A 19,254-nucleotide genomic window follows, 5' to 3' on the forward strand; every position below is an offset into this window, starting at 1 on the left:
TTTATATCTTGTAGTGACTTTTATTATTCATCCGATTATTTTTTGTAGTTGTTTGATGGTTTTTCTTGATAACGCATTTGCTACAAGTACGTTAACGGTCTGTGATCTGTGAAGTGAAGTGTCTACCATAAACATATGGTATGAAATAAATTATTGCCCAATAAATTCCTGCTAGTTCTTGTTCTGTTGAGCTTTTTGTACGGCTTATAACCGATCTGACCTGTACACCTGGAATGGTGGTCTGCTTACTGATTGATGCTTATCGGAGTCATTGAGACTAATTGTTGAATTCTTTGTTTAAAATAAGCATCCCTATCGAATACTTCCCTATTTGCTCTTAGCGTGGTCATTATACCCTTGCAGAGGGTATTATAATTTCAGTCAGAAGTTTGCAACGCAGTGAAGGAGACATCTCCGACCCTATAAAGTATATATATTCTTGATCAGCATCACTAGGCGAGTCGATCTAGTCATGTCCGTCTGTCCGTCTGTCCGTCCGTCTGTCCGTCTGTCCGTCTGTCCGTCCGTTTCTACGCAAACTAGTCTCTCAGTTTTAAAGTTATCTGCATGAAACTTTCCCAAAAGTTGTCTTTCTAATGCAGGTAGTATAAAAGTCGGAACGAGCCGGATCGGACGACTATAGCATATAGCTCCCATAGGAACAATCGGGAAAATAAATAAAAAAAAATTATAACTTTTCTGTTTTTTAATTTATTTTGTAGTTCTTCGAGATATAGTAATGTTTAAATATTTCAGAATTACGGTTTAAATTTCATCAAAATCGGACGACTATAGCATATAGCTCCCATAGGAACAATCATAAAAATAAATGAAAAAAAATTATAACTTTTCTGTTTTTTAATTTTGTTTTTAGTTCTTCGAGATATAGTAATGGTTAAATATTTCAGAATTACGTTTTAAATTTCATCAAAATCAGACGACTATAGCATATAGCTCCCATAGGAACAATCATAAAAATAAATTTAAAAAAATTATAACTTTGGTGTTTTGATATTTTTCTATAAGTTCTTCGACAAATAGTAATGGTTAAATATTTCAGAATTACGGTTTAAATTTCATCAAAATCGGACGACTATATCATATAGCTCCCATAGAAATAATAAAATTATATAAAATAACTATTTAATAATTGAGCTGCAAATCATCATTGCTTCAATGTTTTTAGACATATAGGCAAGTAAATCATAATTTTAATGTTTTCAAAAATATTTAATTCTTGCAATAGCTGCAAGGGTATATAAACTTCGGCTTGCCGATGTTTGCTTCCTTTCTTGTTTTTAGTTGAATTATTTTTTTCCTATGAACTTTATTTATATAGTTTGAGTCATTTTCTTAATGTTATGATAGACGATAAATCATTGTTGTTTGTGCTGCGCAAATTTAAATTTTTTCCAGGTCATTTGCCTGCCCTATAAATCATTTCCTTAAGCATTTATTATGCAACTTATGTAGTTTGTAAATACAATTTGCACACATTATAACAACTATGATTATCAGCAATTAGTTTTAAGTCTATGATTTGACTCTACTTCATTTATAACTTTAGCAGTGGAATCCACCGACTTAACGTCTACTAAACCCTTATTGGGAAAATTTATCGTTTAATTTATTTATTTAATCAATCTCAACATTTTCGGGAGTTTTGTTTATTTTATTATTATTCATAAATTTTAAAAGAAATTCTGCCTATCATTTCATTAAAAAAAATTTAATTGAAATTATTTTTTAATTTGAGAACATTGTTTTATGAACAACAAAATTTTGTTTTCAAAGAACAAACATTTTTTTTAATGGAATCCTTATTTTTTTCAGCTGCTGCTGGTAGAAGTCAAGCCTGGCCTGTAGCTCAGGAATTGCCTTCCACGGTGTTTTAGATTTCGTTGAATATAATTAATGTGTGCAATTTCTTTGTTCAACTTTTTAATAACTCCACCGCGAACCATTTTTCCTTCGTTATAAAACATTTTGTTGTATTGTGAGATTGTTCTTCAATATATCTGTGGGCGCTTGGCAATAGCCGCACTGCGACAAAGTTGCCGCTTTATTTATATTGTGTTGGCATAACAACAAGGTGTTGAAGCCTTGCTTATGCTTAGGCAGGGTAAGTCTTGCTGCCCAAGATGTACCGAATGTCATTCATATTCATATATATGTACACATGCTACATCTTTCTTGTAATACAAGGATGAAATTTGTGAGGTTAACTTAAGGAATTCATTTTTCTCGATGCTAATATGTAACGTGCAAAGTGTGCAAGGTGTGACGCTTTGTAATTCTGTGGTTGAGAGCGAGGTTGCACAAGTAAGTTTAAAATCCTAAACATTTGTCTATTGTTGCCCGTAAAATGAAATGCGTATCCCTCCACTATGTATTTACACAACCGAACTTAATCATTATCTTAAACATTTCTAATCGTTTTGCAAACTTTTTTCAGTCAACCTACTCTTTACAATCAACTTTCAACTTTACAATAATCAACTTTCTTTCCTTGTCCCCCCATTAATGATATTTTTTAAAAAGATCTTCCAAAAGTACTGTCATTTGAATCTACTTTTATGCATGCGGTCATTCTCTGACCAAATGTCATACAACCTGACATAGATTAAATACAATTATGGTGCTCCAACAATTTGTTGCGTCTTGAGCACGCTAACATACACTATTACCATCTTGAAAACTCTACTTTAGAACGTATTACGCTAGTAACTGATCTAGGTGTCCTATTTGACAGCCAGTTTTGTTTCAAAATCCATATTTCTGTCACCATTGGTCAAGCTAGGAGTGTTTTGGTTTTCATAAAACGTTTTCCCAATGAGTTTGACGACCGTAATCAACAAAAACTTTGCACATTTAAATGGTTCGCCCTATTTTGGAATACTTGTTTATGGAGCCCTCAATATATTAATCAACACACATTAATCGAATCAGGTCCAAAGGCATTTTTTATCATTTGCACCTCGACAGCTGAATTGAGAGCCGGTGAGGCGTTTGCCACCTTATTCTTCAAGGTTAAAATTAATTGATTTAAAGTCTTTAAATTTTGCAGCGGAGTAATTTTTTTTGCATACGCCTCCTCCTTAGCTAAATTGACATCGCTCTTACCTAAAGATTTACTCGTACTTTTCGCACTATTGACTTGCCAATTATGAGAGATTTCGGGTGCTTTGTTCAAATTACAATGGAGTATATCCTGTAATTTCTTTGAAAAATTGTATTGATCAGTTATCACCAAACACTTATGCTTTTCTCGAGTCATGTAATATTTAGTCATTCAGTGTCTTTTTATCTGTTTAGAGTTAACATTAATTTATAAAACGAATTTAAAATAATGACAATTTAACTATATAACTAAGATTTTTTATATCTGAACATTTGTGGTCTTAAGGTATAAATAAATTTGGGACGAAATATTAGGAACAGGTTTTTCAAAACATATAAATGGATAAACAAAGTTTTAGTTCACAAAACTCGAAAAGGTTCGTGAAGTGCATAACTAGACCTGCAAATTGGCAGACGAGGGGGCGAAATGCACGAGTATATCTAGAGGGTACTGCAAAATCTATCTTGCCAAGAAGAAAAGGAGAGAACACCATACCGTTAAGTAGTTTGTGCATAACAATAAAGTGTGTACGTCAATTAGGCTTAACCTTGATAAGTAGGGCGGTAATTGCCTATGCGGGTCCCAGCTATGATGTCGCAGTGAAAATATTAAAAATTGTTTTTGAACTGATTCTATTAAATTCTGTTCGTGATTATATGGAGGGCTTCAAACGCATGAGCAATATTTAAGAACTAAGCGAACTAAGCTAACATACAGTGCTTTAATTTTATAAGGATCATCAAACTCTTTATCCCATCTTTTAATAAATGCTAGGACTCCATGCGCTTTATTAACAATGAGTGAAATATGGCTATTAAAACATCATTTATGATCAAATAGTACACCAAGATCATTTACTTTAGTTAGTTGCTCCAAAGACGAGTTTTCAAGAAAATACGAAATAGGATGGACAGAAGTTTGACCTGGACTTGCATTTGAATGATTAAATAATAACAGGTTGTTGAGACCCACGGTTTAAATTGGTTTTGATCTGACTGAAGGCAGAGATGCGAGCTTAAATCAGAAAATGACAAGCAAATTTTAACATCGTCAGCGTACATAAAAGTTGTGCAATAGGAGAGAACCTCGGGGAGGTCAATAATAAACAAGACTAATAATAATAGTAATAGGTGACTGCCTTGCGGGACTCCAGAAGTAACTTTCACCGTATGGGACAATTCGTTTTTAAATAAAACTCTTTGGGATCTGTTCGAAAGATACGACGAAATCCTGTCGCATAAGTAAGGAGGAAAACCAAGAATAAAGAGAAATAATGTGTGATTTATTGAGTCAAACGCCTTACTGAAGTCATTGAATATAACAAGAGTTTGGCGATTTTGAAGAAAATTCTAGAAGATTAGTAGAAGCGGACCGATTTTTTACAAAGTCATGCTGTGATTGAGAAGTTAAACAGCTATCAAGGAGCTTGGAGATAGCTAATAGCTTGACAATGCCACGAAAATTTTTAAAAATTCGACCTAGATCCATTTTTAATGAAGAGCGATTAAAAAAGATTCCTTCCAGCAAATTGGAAAGTAAGATAATTGCAATAAAAGATCGAAAATAAATGTGATTAGGATAGAGAGAGCTTCTGCGCAGCGGTTAAGTATGCAGCTTGGGATTTTATCGGGTCCTGCAGTGAAAGATATGTCAATTGTCAACAGAACTTGCAGAACATCACAAATTTGAAAAGCGGGTATTTTAATATAAATAATAGCATGAGATAAGTGATAAGAATATGGTGTAGATGAACTGTAGGAAATTACAGAGTATGTAGATTAAAAAAAGTTTATATCAGAGGATTCATTTTTATTATGTAAATAAAAAGTAGATGGAAAGTATAAAGAACCAAGAAGAAAGAGGTTTTTTATTTTTAAGGTAAGACAAATGCCTGGAAAACCAGGCAGGCTTTGATGAGTTTCCAGCAGAAACCTCAGGAACAAAGGAATCTATAGCCGATTCGTTAAAGTAGAGATCTGCCTCGTCCAGACTGGTAATGTCTGTAAAAGTGACCAGTCTATTCGACTCAGGTAATGGTTTAAGCCAAAAAAGTCGGTTTTCCAAAAACACTTGGCTCGCAGCTTGAGTCGGACTTAAAACATCGATATCGACGCTTATGCATAGAATAGGATGATACCTTCTTCAGGTGTAGAAACTGGAGTGGTTCTTACCAAATTTGTTAATGAAACATCACTGCCAAACATTAGGTCGAGAATTCGGTCTCTATAATTAGTAATGTGGTTGACCTGACCCAGAATGCCATTTACAAAAATCTCTACTTAGCTTACCCAACAGGCTGCAAACATTTTGGTTAAGAATTGTAAATGAGCGATTTAATTTCTTGAGATGGCAGAACTAAAACGTCTTTGCGAATATACTCATGCATAATTGTGTGTTCCGGCCAAATTGTAGGATCTAATGCTTCTAAAAATAGATTGTAGAGTAGAATTTTAGATGAAGAGATATCTTGTTTTTGTTTAAAGTTTAATTTAAAAACGCTAATAGAATCAAATTAGGCACAAAGTTTATGGGACAAGTAATTTTTAACATCATCTGAAGTCTCTTCAGAATTGAGTTACAAAAACCGACCTTCGAGGCGCAATGCTTCTCAAGGGCAAATCTGAGAATCTGGATATCGGGGCTACACTAGTTATTGCCTGAGGGATGCAAACTAAGTGGCCCTCATTGTTGGAGGGTAAAACGAAGCTCCCTGTATGCTGTGGAACAAGAACATCAACAGCATTGGCTGGAGCATGGTCAGTGGTCCAAGTGGTGCAGAAGAGTTACTAGGACTAGGCAGCAATCCAGGTGGTCCAGACCCGACGGCAACTGCTTTATGGGCGGTGGAGATGGAGCTAGTTCATGACCCACCAGGGGGCAAATAGTGCGAAAAGGGTACGTAAAGGGTTTGATGATTATTATTTGCCATCTTCCATTTCGGCGATTCCCTTAGCAATTTAAAGCCGAGGAATTGAGATTCCAAGTTTTTAAGAGTATCGTATAGGTTTAGAAAAAGTTTGCGGAATTACGCAAGCCCGTTTTGTGTTCGCCTCATAAATGTTTTCATTTCGCCGACAATATCACGACAAGCGATACATGTCTGGAATAGGCAACATTTTTTGGCAATGAGGTTAACTATGCGGCCGTTTTGACCAGAAGCTGGTTCTTTATATGAGCACAAAGCCAGCATGACAAATATGAGTCTCCAACTATGATGCCACCAAACTCGCATTTCGAAGCCGAACAGATTATACTCATTCTGGAGATATCAATGTCACTGTGCGGCCGACTGTTTAATCCAAACGCTGACGTAGATGCAAACGTAGTTGAAGAGAAGCTTGTTGAAGAGCAGAGCAATCACTTGTAAAAGAGCAGGCTTAGTTGGGGAGAGGCGATCAATTTGAAAATCCAGAGAACGAGAACGATGAGCTTCGATGAAGGCACAAAGCGAAGCACAAGGAGAGGACCGTAAAAATGCAGGCTTGCAGTTTGCAAAGAGAGTAACGTTACTCTTACTCTGCCGCAACGGCTAAACGCGAAGCGCTAACAGCGAAAAGGGAGCAACAAAAATGCAGTTGCAATAACAAAAAACACAAAGAGCCTGTGGTGATTTTGTTAATATGGTAATTGTTTGTGGCAATTTTAATGCTTTGAGGCGCGGTATTTATTGTATAAATAGTTGATAGCGTGGAATATCGAAAAAAAAAGTGGTAGTAAGCCAGATAAGGTAAATCAGGTGTTTGATAATGATGCGAAATTATAGAATTTTCGGGAGTAGACACTGATTCATGCATAATTTAATTTAGACTTGTTCTAGTATATGTATAGCCTTGTAGATGTAAGTTAACAGTTCATTGTTAACTATAAATCAATTAAAATATATAAGAGCGGTGTAGTAAGCACCTTAAGGTGAACCATAATTAAACTACACAAATAAAGGAAATTATATAATATACCTAAAGTTAAATTTTTCTTTGATTAAAAGTACAAGGCAAATAATTATTTAAACATTAGAGTTGTATCACAAAATTGTGAACGTTTATAAAATTTCATCGAAATGAAAATGTACCTTACCTCTTATAGAAATTAAGACAAAACCTTATAATTGTACATGTCATGTTGGGATATATATATTTAAATTACAAATGAGTTGTTTTGACCTTAAGATTAACAAATATATTTCTCCTAGAACCAATTAAAATACGGCAGTGGTCAGAAATTATGAATGGATTTTGCAGGTTGGGTGGGTATGCCCAGATGGACAAGTAGAACTTGTTCTTTTGACACTTTTTTGTCTTTCAGATATTGCTCTTGCAATGGATTTCCTTCCTTTGGCTCAGTCTAGCTTTCTTTAGTTTTGTTACGTTATACTTGCCATTTAACAGTGTTCGAGGAGATTTGGAGAGCGAAAAATTTTGAGTCAACACTCGTTAGGTAAATGCAACGGCACTGCGTCGTAAAAATTTTCTTAAAAATCGGTTTTTGTTTACTTCGACTAGAGGCAGTTTTTCGAAAAGATCCAGCTTTGAAAAATTTTAAGCTAATCTTTTTCTCGTGAATTATGCAAATAAGCTTGACAATAATAGCAGGATCGACAATAGAATGTAAACAATTTTTTTTCCTTTAATGCGACCAATACCCAAGATAATAGTGTGTTCAAAATATGCTTGAGGTTACTGGCGATGTTGAAATTTTCATCAATTTAAAGCTCAGAACAAGACAAATCCATTACAAGAGGGAGTTCTCGTTCAACAAGCTTCATTTGTGAATGATATAGTTCGGCCCGTGTCGAGCAATACAATGACTTTTTTTGAAACAGTTTTATCCAGATGACTCTAAATTTAAGAGAGTATTCAATCGGATAGGCGAATCCCCTGTTGATACTGATCAAAACTTTTTAAACCTTGGTGTTGGGTACCAGACAACCTATATTTTTATCTTATATTATAAGCGCGGTTCAATGCGTGATTTATCAATGTTATATATACACACACACACGAGCGCATGAAGTGCAGCTTAGTTCATATGTGTATATGTAAGAGCTTTGACCAACTGCATTGTCTTAGTCAGTACTTTTCCATTCATCTCAAAACGGTAAAACATTAGCGTACTAATTTAGACTATTATTCAATGACTTTGCCTATTCTTGTATTTCTTTGTAAGCCTACAATCAGTCACATTTTTGCTCCCAACGTCAGTAAAGTTTTTGCATTCGGGGCATTTCAATTAAATTAGTATTTGTCAACGATGATCTATAGATTTGTACGTCGTATAGAACCGTCTCCTAACTTCGATCGCCATTCGGAGTGTGATTCAACAGCGCGGGTTTTGCAATAGCCAAATTACACTCGCGCATAACCATGCCCCTGAATTCGCGGAAGATATTCAGTCAATCTCGACACTTGGGAAAACCCCGAGCACGACCTTGATGTATACGAAGAGAACCATTACTCAACTTATGCAATCCTGAGTGACTATCTTGAGAAATTAAAGACGGAGGCCGTTGATAACATTGTACTGCTACACGATCAAACCCTGAACGATTCTCATAGAAGCCACGTAGAGTTTCAATTCGAGCGAATCTGGAAACATTTTTCTGATATGTTTTTGGGATCGATCGGATCAAATTCGATTCTTACTGGCTGCCAGGAATTTCATTATCTAAAATCCTATCTATCTGGCGATGCGCTCGCGTTAATCAAACATGTTCCCGTTACTAGTGAAAATTACAGTAAAGCCTGGTAGAACTTTGAAAAAAGATACTACAAACAATCATAATTATCATAATAATACCAATTCTGAACAGTTATATAACGCTACCAAGTGCCACACCCAGTAACATTAGTACCGTGCGGAAATTGGCTGACGTAGACGAAGTAATTTGTGGGTTGCCAGCCATTCAATATTAGCAACGAGATCCCTGGTTAATTTTTTTATTATTATCCAAACTGGATGCCGAAACTCGTCTATCATGGCTGACCATCAACAAATTCCTGGAATTTCTGAAGTCACATTGCGAGGAGCCTGCCAACTAGTTCGCGCGCCACAAGCTCGACGATCAGCTGCCACACACGACGCTGACGCTCCTCCGGGACGAGACAAAGACAATTGCACATCGTGCCAGCAGAATCATCCAATTCCGCGCATTGGACATCGCAAATCGCCTAGAATTCTGGAGGACCAAAAAGCTTTGCTTTAATTACCTTAGCGCCTCACATATGGTCGGCAATTGTACCTCAAACATCACAAATTGGTCCACGGCTCGCCTCAGCAAAGTCAAAATAAAATCAACGTTAAATCAACAAGCGTTAACGAACTTCCCACAACCTCCGGAGCTGCGCCTTCATCATCATACCCTGGAGAATATTCTGGTTGCCGATTTGCAAACCCAACCATCCTCGCAGACGTAATCGACGGCTGGGAAACACCACAACATGCAGGGTGCTTCTAGACACGGGATCCACCATTACTTTGGCATCGGAATCATTTGTCCAGCGGATAGCTGGACCTTGGCCTCGCAGCTAACAACGCGGGTCTTACTCGTGGACGAGCACATTTTAAGCTGCGCTCTCGACATTTGGATCAGAACATCGAATTGGCTTCCTTCATATTGACATCATTGACGTCATCGCTCCCAGCGCAAGCGATTGGTACCAGATCTCTAGCGTGGAAACAAATCTCGGCTCTTCCACTAGCGGATCCCAAATTCTGCACCCCAGGAGATATAGATGTCATCGTTGGATCAGATAAACTTTGGTCTCTATACCCCGGAGAATAAAAAAAGTTTGGTAAGGTCTACCCTATAGCACTTGCTACAATGTTTGGTTGAATAATTGCTTAATCTTACAATGCATGCAACGTGGTCACATGGAAAAGCTGTCATTAGCTCAAACCCTACCACCTGCGTGTACCTGCCGCATCACGCCGTCATCAAGATAAAATCATTAAAAGTTAGTTCTAGAATTTCGCGTAGCGACAATTTTCAACGCTTTGTTTGGAGAAGAAATTACTGCGAGCCTATTAGTAATTTTTGGGTTTTGACCGTCACTGGAATAGCGCCGTCTCCATTTCTGGCTGTCCGAGTTTTAAAGCAGTTAGCCGACGATCACCGCCATGAGTACCCAGCAGCGTTTTCCCACGACGCCTATGTTGACGATATACCAAATGGATGCGATTTAGTTGACGGCTTATTGGTTCTCAAGTCGGAATTAATTGAGCTTTTGGGCAAAATGAAATTCAAAAATGGAGTTCTAATTGTTGGCGCCTTATACAGTCATTGCCTGAAACGGATCAGTCTTATGACCCTGTAAAACTTAGCAACGATTCAATCGTGAAATCGCACGTCAAGATGCTTGGAATTCAGTGGAATCCATGTCGCGATGTGATGTTCATCAAGACAACTGATTTTAAGTTCAGCCCAGATCCGACAAAGCGAGAATTGTTATCGCATCTTTCCTTGCAGCGCCCACCACAGTTATACTCAAACTCATAGTTATACTGAAACTCATTTTAAGAAAGGTGAACGGATTTTACGCACTGGGACGACCCGATTCCTGAATTTCTAAACTCACGTTGGAGCGCATTAGTTGAGGATTTTCCTATGCTAACACACTGTCAAGTATCTGTATACATTGCTGCACAATTTTGACAAATCCAATTCGCCGACGTGTCCATACACGCTTATGGGGCGGTCGTCTACAGTCGTTTTGCAATTGCGAACAGGAGTGTCACTCTTACACTCTTCTTCATACGCGACTGCTTACCGTTATAAAGGCTTCATTAACAATTCCTATTTACAGCACAAGTAAATAGTGTCCACTAGCTGTCTGCACCACCACGTCTGCAACAGAACGGCTGAGATCCTGAACGAGTACCCACTTAACTGCTGGAGCTGCGCGTCTCGAGGTCTTTACCCATCCAAGCTTATCGAGCATGAACTTTGGTGGAAGGGCCCATCTTTGCTGGCCAAGCCATAATACGAATGGCCGCCGTCGACTTTTTTTTTTTTTTTTTTTTTACATATGCATTTTATTTATTGAATCTTCTCTGAATTGAGACTAACAATAAGTATATAAAATCTAAAATTAAAAAGCTATATCTGACAGTCAAGTTGACTGACGCGGGATGTAAGGGCTCTAATAACTATTGCTGAGCTGGAAGGTCATTTCGTTGCAATCGGGTCCGGTTGGAAACCCTGGCTAGGCCCCTGGCGAGCTGGTTTGGATGAGATGTTAGCTTGGTGTGGTAGGACGCCTTTTGTTTTGAAATTTCATCTTTTACGAGTAGAATGCCAAGATCTCTGTGGATGTTGTCGTTCCGAACATACCAAGGTGCCCCAGTGATAGTTGTCAGGATTTTTGATTGGGCTCGCTGGATAATGTCGATGTTACTGCTGCTCGCGTTTCCCCACAATTGGGAGCCGTAAGTCCAGACTGGCTTAAGCGTTGAATTGTAGAGCAGAACCTTGAAGTCCAGGCAGAGGGGGGAGCGAGCGTTTATGAGCCAATGGAGGTTATTGGATTTTAGTTTTAGATGAATTTTCTTAGCTTCGATATGTCTCCGCCATGTAAGTCTTCTATCAAGGTGGACGCCAAGGTACATCGTCAGCTTGTGGAAGTGGCGTGTTATTCAGAGTTAGCGGGGGACACGTTTGTCTGTTAAGAGTAAACGTTATGTGTTTACACTTTTGCGCATTTATTTTTATACGCCAGTCTGATAACCACCTCTCCACTACCACGAGATGATCAGCTAGTTGTGCTGTTGCCTGAATTGGGCATTTGGACCGACTTAAGATCGCGGTGTCGTCTGCGAATGTAGAAGTAGTTAGCCGCTCGTTCGTGGGAATATCTGCGGTGTAAAGGAGAAATAGAGTTGGACCAAGGGCGCTACCTTGAGGAACTCCAGCTTCTATCGTGTAATCGTCGGATATTGTAGTGTTGCATCTCACGGCGAAGGCTCTGTTGTAAAGGTACGATTCAAGTATCCTGTGAGTGTTTTCCGGTAGTAACGCTCTGATTTTATGCATAAGGCCATCGAGCCAGACTCGGTCGAAAGCCTGCGCAACGTCAAGGAATACCGCACTGCAGTATTCCCGAGACTCGAATGCAGTTCGTATTTCTGTTGTTAATCTGTTAACTTGCTCTATTGTTCCATGGCTTTCTCGAAAGCCAAATTGATGCGCCGGAATAATGTTGTGCTCTTTCAGATATGGGATTATGCGTGTCAAAAGGCATTTTTCGAGCAGTTTTGACACACACGAGAGTAAACTTATCGGTCTATATGAGGCTGGTATTGTGTGATCTTTTCCTGGCTTTGGGATCATTATGATTACCGACTTTTTCCATTTTTTTGGGAAGTAGCCAAGTCGTGTAATACCGTTAAATAGTTTACAAATTACCTCAACTGCACAGTTTGGGAGTTCAATTAGCATCTTAGGAGTTATTAGATCACCGCCTGGGGCCTTTTTTGTTTTTAATTGCTCGCTGATGACTTTTGCAACTTCGTTTGTTTGGAACAGAACTGGCGCCGTCTCAGTTCCACCTCGAATTGACGGCGACGGTAGTGTGAATGAATTATTTGCAGGGTTTGGCTGAAAAACATTTCGAAGGTGTAAAGCGAATGTACAGGCTCTGTCTTTGTCGCTTCTGGCCCAGCTGCCTGCAGAGTCTCTTACGGGAATTACTGTTTCGGCCGGCGCACTTAGATTTTGGTGGGCCCTCCACAGGGGATGCTTGGTGCTGGTGGGTGAAAGTTTCTCAATGTACTGGCGTTGTGCTTTTTCTTCTTCGTGCCTTAGAGCCCTGGTAAGTCTGCGACCAGCTTCCTTAAGACTATGTTTTGAGGATGGCGATCTGCTGGTTTGCCAAGCACGCCTCAAACGTCTTTTCTCCAAAACAAGCTGTTCGATTTCAAGGTTAGTTTTGTGTTGGTGTGTGTGCCCTCCCTTGCGGTGTAGAGACTTTGGCTGCTGCGATGAGTACAGACTCCAGTGCATTGGCATAGCAGTCGATGTCCTCCTTGAAGTTGAGCTGTGGAGTTAGTTCGATGTGGGAACTTACGTACTTTTTGAACTTCAGCCAGTTGGTTCGATGCGACGTCAGCCTGCAAGGGTGCTCGATTAATTCCGGGCTTTGAAGAAGAGTTATTAGCACTGGTGAGTGGTCCGATGATAGATCCAAAAGCGATTTTGCAGATATTAGATTGCGAGAAATATTTTTTGTCACAGCAAAATCAATTAAATCAGGTAGTTTTCTAGGATCTGTTGGCCAGTATGTAGGACTGCCTGGTAAAACGTAGTCCAGTTTGTTGCATGTTTTGATGAGTGCATTATATAGTTGCCTTCATTTGGGGGTAACAAGGCGGGATCCCCAGTGTGTGTGCTTGGCGTTGTAATCACCTGCTGCTATGAATCGCTCTCCAAGTGAATTGTAGAAGTCCATGAATTGGTCTTCTGAGACTGTAAAGCGGGGTGGGCAGTAGACAGCGGCAAGGTTGATGGTGCCCAACTGTAATTTTATCGATGTAGCTTGCAGATAATTTTTTGCAAACCGTTGGTGAAAGTGGTGTTTGATACGGTCTCTTATTAAGATGCCGGCTCCGCCATGTGCTTTACTATCTGGATGATCGGTGCCGTAGAACGTGTATCCTCGTATTTGAAAGTTATATTTGCTGGTGAGATGCGTTTCTGCCAGCAACATAACGTCGATGTGATTTTCGTTCAGAAATTGAGTTATTTCAGGTATATGCCGTGAAACACCGTTGGCGTTCCACAGAGTTATTCGGAGGCTAGGCATAATTTATTTGGACTGCTGAGCTGCAAGCATTTGTAACAAGATATTTTGGTTTTGCATTAGAGTTTGCATGGTGGTTTTCATGAAGGACATAAATTCCATCATATTTTGTTGCAAAGTTATCATCATAGTTTCCATATTACTTTGTGGCTGTCCCATGGCCTGCTGTATGTTATCAGTTTTCGGCTCTATATGAGCTGTGCCTGATCTTAGAGCACTGGCGTAGGAAATGCTGTTGGTAATAATTGAAGGGCCAAATGATGACCTGGCTGCTTTTGCGAAGAAAACTTCGGGTGTCGTTTGTGATTTCATGTAAATGTTCTGGCGTGCCGTTGTCGCCCTTTGCATCCGACTTTTCATCTCCTTGTAGACTGGGCAGCCTCTGTTGTTTGCTGTGTGGTTTCCTTGGCAGTTTACACACTTTTTAGTGAGAGAGTCTCCCTTGTTGGCAGGGCAGGGTTCGGAGCCGTGGCAGTTTCCACAAGCTACACAAACTGACCTGAGGGTGCAGTAAGCCCTGGTGTGTCCGTATTCCTGGCAGTTTGTACATTGCACTGGCCCGTTACGTTTGTGCGGCTCTTCTACTGTGATCCTACGGTGCAGAAGGTACTGCAACTTGTAGATCGGGTGCACTGCGTTTTTTTTCAAAGTTCTGCTGTCTGGCTCCAGCTCGACCTTGAAAAGTGGTTGCGGCTTCTTGTTTTTGTTCATAATGTTTATAAAATTTTTGGCGCAAAAACCGTTTTCTTTTAAAGCCTCTATAATTTCAGAGGGGGTCACATCGGGTTCTATTCCCTTAAGGACAACTTGTAAGCCCTTGCAACTTTTCAGCTGGTACGTGTAGTAATTCTTTTTGACATTGTTTAGGTGCTTCGACACTGCTCGGAAATCATCTTCGGTTATCCTTCCCGGCAATCTCAACTATTTTATTGACTAGGACGTTGGAGATCTTCTCCCGAATAAAGATAGGTGGGGGCTTAAGTTTCTTTGGGGCTAATTCTTCGTACTCTGTTTCAGGCTCCGCCAGAATGGAAAATCTATTTTCATTTAATGGCCCGAGATTTTCAGGGCCTTTGTTGGTACGGTTTATTTTGGGCATATTGCCGTCAGATTTTTTTGGGGGGGTTAGCTTGCGCTTGGAAATATTAATATAGCGATCCATGCCTGTCTGCATGGCCGAACCCGCTTGCGGAATTGTAATTTTTTCTACCGTAGCTTTGTTTTTGCCGTTTGACCCGATTTTTGCACTTGGTTGTGTTGTTGCTTTACCGCTGCAGAAAAAGAGAGTGGAGTCGTTATTGCATTGTTGGCGACAGAGACCGTTGTAGTTGACGTAGTAGTTGCTGTTGTTGTTGCACTAGGTGGCAGAAGCTCGGTTGGAGTTTTGCATTGCTCACTCCATGGTGTTTGTGCGGTGAAAAGCAGGGCGGGAGAGCAAGAACTAGCTCTCTGGTTTTCGGCGGTCAGTAAACTTGCACTTTCTTGCACTTTCGGTTCTAGAGTATTACTCGTGAACGAGAAATAAGCATTGTTTCGGGCCAAAGAGAGACGACGTTTGTCTTGCCCTCTCTGAATTTTTTCACGAGCTTCGTCTTGTTGTTTTTGGCGTTGAGTGCGCTGATCCACGTTCTTACTCATTTATTGATAGAGCGTAATATTAATTAATGAATTAACTAAAACTTTAGTTTACGATATGCGAATTAGCATCGCGAATCGCAAAACCTCGCGTTTATAATTTTTTCCGAACGTTTTCGACTTAGTGGCTTATTGTTTTTCCGGAGCGTTAAGAAAACACGTCTACACGCGACCGAAGTTGACTTGACTAGCGCACGCGTTTCCACACATTCGGGCATCAACACCGAGGAACGTGCACTTTCGTGATGAAAGTATGTACAAATTACTCATCAACAAGATTTTATCATGGACGCGTCTTATAAGAGTAACTAGCTATTGTTATCGCTTCATCGTACACCTTTGTCTCCAGCAAAGGCCTGCTTCTCAGTACGTTAGTACAAGAGAGTTGCTGGCAGCATATTGTCAAGTGGCCTTTAGGCCACTAAGCAATGCTTTTTACGCGCGGACCCCATGGGGTTGTTCAAAACAATATCGCGAGAGGTGAAAGAAGACGGACAAGAAAAGGAACGGACGGACAAGTTCAAAACGAAACATACGAAACAAAATACTACATACTAATTTCGTGCTTAGTAAAACAAGATTGGTAAAGAGTCGGTGGTAGAAATGATGTGATAGAATTTGTATTAGTCATTACATAGTACTCTAGAAGGCTCATGCATATCACAGTTTGATCGACAATGGCTTAAGATAGAAGGAATATTGTTCCTAGTAGTTCTATTAAACACAGAAAAATGTAGGCGACCCAGTAACTCGCGACTCTCCACTTCTCCGTGAATAAGTTTACGAATAAAAGTAATACCAAGCATCTTTCTACGATTAGCTTAAGTTGGTAAACTAATTAGAAGAAGTCTACTCGGGAAAGATGGTAAAATAAGGTTTACATCCCAATAAAGGCCTCGTAGATAGATTCTATCCAGTCAATATGTACAATATATTGGGGACTCCAAACTAGTGATCAATACTACAAATTGGACGAACAAATGAAACGAACAAAGTTTTTGTGACATAAGGATCATCAAATTCCTTAGACCACCTTTTAAAAAATAAATAAAGCACTCCCCTGGCCTTAACCACCATATATGGTCAGAAAATTTAAGTTTTGGGTCCAAAAGGACACCAAGGTCATCAATATGTCTAAATCTAGTCAACTCACAACCACCTAACGTATACGTGGCATAATGTGGGTTGACCCGATAAAATGTCATTACTCTGCATTTAGTGCTATTTAAATACAATAGATTTACAGAACACCATGTGTGAAAAGCATCAAGATCCGTCTGTAAATCTGAACAGAGGGAAATATCGCTATTTTGCAGACATAACTAACTAAATAGAAGCGGGCCCAGGTGGCTCCTGATGTAACTTGGATTATTTCAGAGGCGGAGCTTTTACCACTTAGATAACACAAAATCCATTTTAGGAGATCTTTTGAAAACCCTAATAGGTCTAACTTCCGTACAAGAAGAGAGGGATTTGAAGAACCAAACGCTCTACTAAAGTCAGTGTTAACAACGTCAGTCTGAAGGATATTTCTGAAGCCATTTATAACGAAAGACGTTAGTTCCAAGAGGTTTGTTGTCGTATTCCTACGACTTATAAGCCCGTTTTGGCACGGGGATATAATCGACCTACAGTTATGTTGCAAGTGGGGTGTAATATGTTTTTGAAAAACTTGGGGACAGCGGACAACTTGGAAATACCTATATAATTGCTTGTATTTGATTTATTTCCCTTTTCATGAAAGGGAATAACAAATGAGTCCTTTTAAATAGTTGGGAATTCAGAGGTTTCTGGGGTTAGGGTAATCAATTTATGCAGTAGTCTACACAGGATCTCTGCGCAGTATCTAAGTACACAGCCTGGAATACCGTCAGGACCCGGTGAGTAAACTGACTTTACCCTTTGCAGATCAACGCGAACGGAGTTTTCACTTGAATTCGGACAAAAAAATTAAGTTAGACATTGTCATGGCATATGAATAAGATTGATGTTTGGAAAAACTGCGCAAAGAGATCGGCAATTGCCTGATCAGTGATTGCCGTGGAACTTTCAAACGATAGCGACTCTGGGTAAGAGGCGGATTTACGCTTAGTGTTAACAAACTTATAAAACTGTTTTGGATCTTACAACGAGTTAAATAGCCAATATTACACTGGACGTTAAGCACGGTAAAATTTGACCGAACACTAAAATATATGGAAAAGGCGGCTTGCGAACCACACGCTTTATATTTATTAAAAAGTCTGGACTTAACATTTTTTAGACGTGACAACTCATTATTAAACCATGGAGGTTTATTGAAGCTAGACGGATAGCGTAACGGAGCACACTTTTGGAAGAAGGAGTTCAATGCATTAAAAAAAATAATAATGGCCTCAGCCATGTTAGTGCATGAATAAAGTTCGGACCAGTCAAAGTTGGATATACAAGTATTCAAGCGACCAAAGTTTGTGTTACGAAAACAGTCTTTCCAAATATTTCCTATAACTCTGTCCCTGCATTAATAGTCAGCTCTAATGCTGGGTGATAGGGATCTTCAGGTTGCGTAAGTGGCAATGCTCTTTGACACAAAACACAATTCCAGTAAACGTCATAAAGAATTATGAACATGGTTTCCTTGAGATAGCGCAATGTCAAGTAAGCCGTCAGTAAAGTCATGCTGCGCTAAGGGAAGTAAAATATATTTTTTTTTCATCCGGGGACCAAGTCACGTTAGGTATGTTAAAATCACCTAAAACTATTAACTAATCTCTTTCGGGCAGTTTACTACAAATGTAATGTGTAACGGAAAGGTGAGTCGCATAAATTGGAAACTCAGATGATGGCGGTATATATGAGCAGGTAATATAAATAAATCTACTGGGGAATGATAATTTTATACCCAGAAATTCGATGTCATTCATTTCATTTAAAGTTTGTAATTCGAACGTGAGGCTTGAGTCAATGAAAGGCCTTTCAAAAGGAGTATACACAGCACAAATATAAACGCCAGCTCCATGCAAAATCGCGGCATATTTGATTTAGTCCATTTCTGAATGATGAGAAAATATTGCGAGTTGGTTAACGAATTGATAATTCGTCTGGTAACTGGAGAACGAGAACTTTAATGTCGACACAGTTCCACTATTGGCGTATCATATATTAACATTATAAAACGATAGTAAATTTTTTTTTTTAATAAGTATCATAGTACAGCCGTCGTATATGCCGATTCAAGTCCTTAATAGTATGAAATGGCTGTTATAAAAAGCAACAATTCTATATACTTTCCTCTGCGATGAATCTTCCTTCTGCTGACTGGAATTATATCCTGAAGGCACAAGTCGATCAATATTTGTTGCAGAGTAATAAGGATAAAAGCAGGCGTGGGTGTCCTTTAAAAGTAATTTACTGGAAAAAACATAAAAAAAAATTAATGTAGATTGGCTATGTGTACTTTTATAAATACGCTTAAAGTATTTTAGCAAATTGACCATTTATTTAAGTTTAAGAAAATAACTAGCCTAGGAACTACTAGAATCTGCATGCCAAGTCCGAAATCTCTATCTCTTATAGTTTCCGAGATCAGACAGACAGACGGACATGGCTAGATTGACTCGGCTATTGATCCTGATCAATAATATATATGCTCTGTATTGTCAGGCACGCTTTCTTTTACCTGTTACATACTTTTCAACGAATACAATAGACCCTTTTACTCTACGAGTA

General features: G+C 39.0%; 1 protein-coding gene across 8 annotated transcripts in view; it reads right to left on the reverse strand.

Annotated features, from left to right (window-relative positions):
- The window catches only part of LOC128263947 (acetylcholine receptor subunit alpha-like), a 609,051-nt gene that overhangs the window by 127,634 nt on the left and 462,163 nt on the right, over window positions 1-19,254 (reverse strand). For 7 of the 8 annotated variants that reach the window (XM_052999220.1, XM_052999228.1, XM_052999223.1 and 4 more), the window contains one exon: window positions 18,817-18,936. The exons of the other annotated variant lie outside the window; for it this stretch is intronic. In XM_052999220.1, coding sequence (XP_052855180.1) covers window positions 18,817-18,936 — 120 coding nt within the window. The remainder of the gene's footprint in view (window positions 1-18,816; window positions 18,937-19,254) is intronic. 8 annotated transcript variants of the gene reach the window in all.

This window comes from Drosophila gunungcola, unplaced genomic scaffold (genome assembly GCF_025200985.1).
Source record: "Drosophila gunungcola strain Sukarami unplaced genomic scaffold, Dgunungcola_SK_2 000029F, whole genome shotgun sequence".
Lineage (NCBI taxonomy): Eukaryota > Metazoa > Arthropoda > Insecta > Diptera > Drosophilidae > Drosophila > Drosophila gunungcola.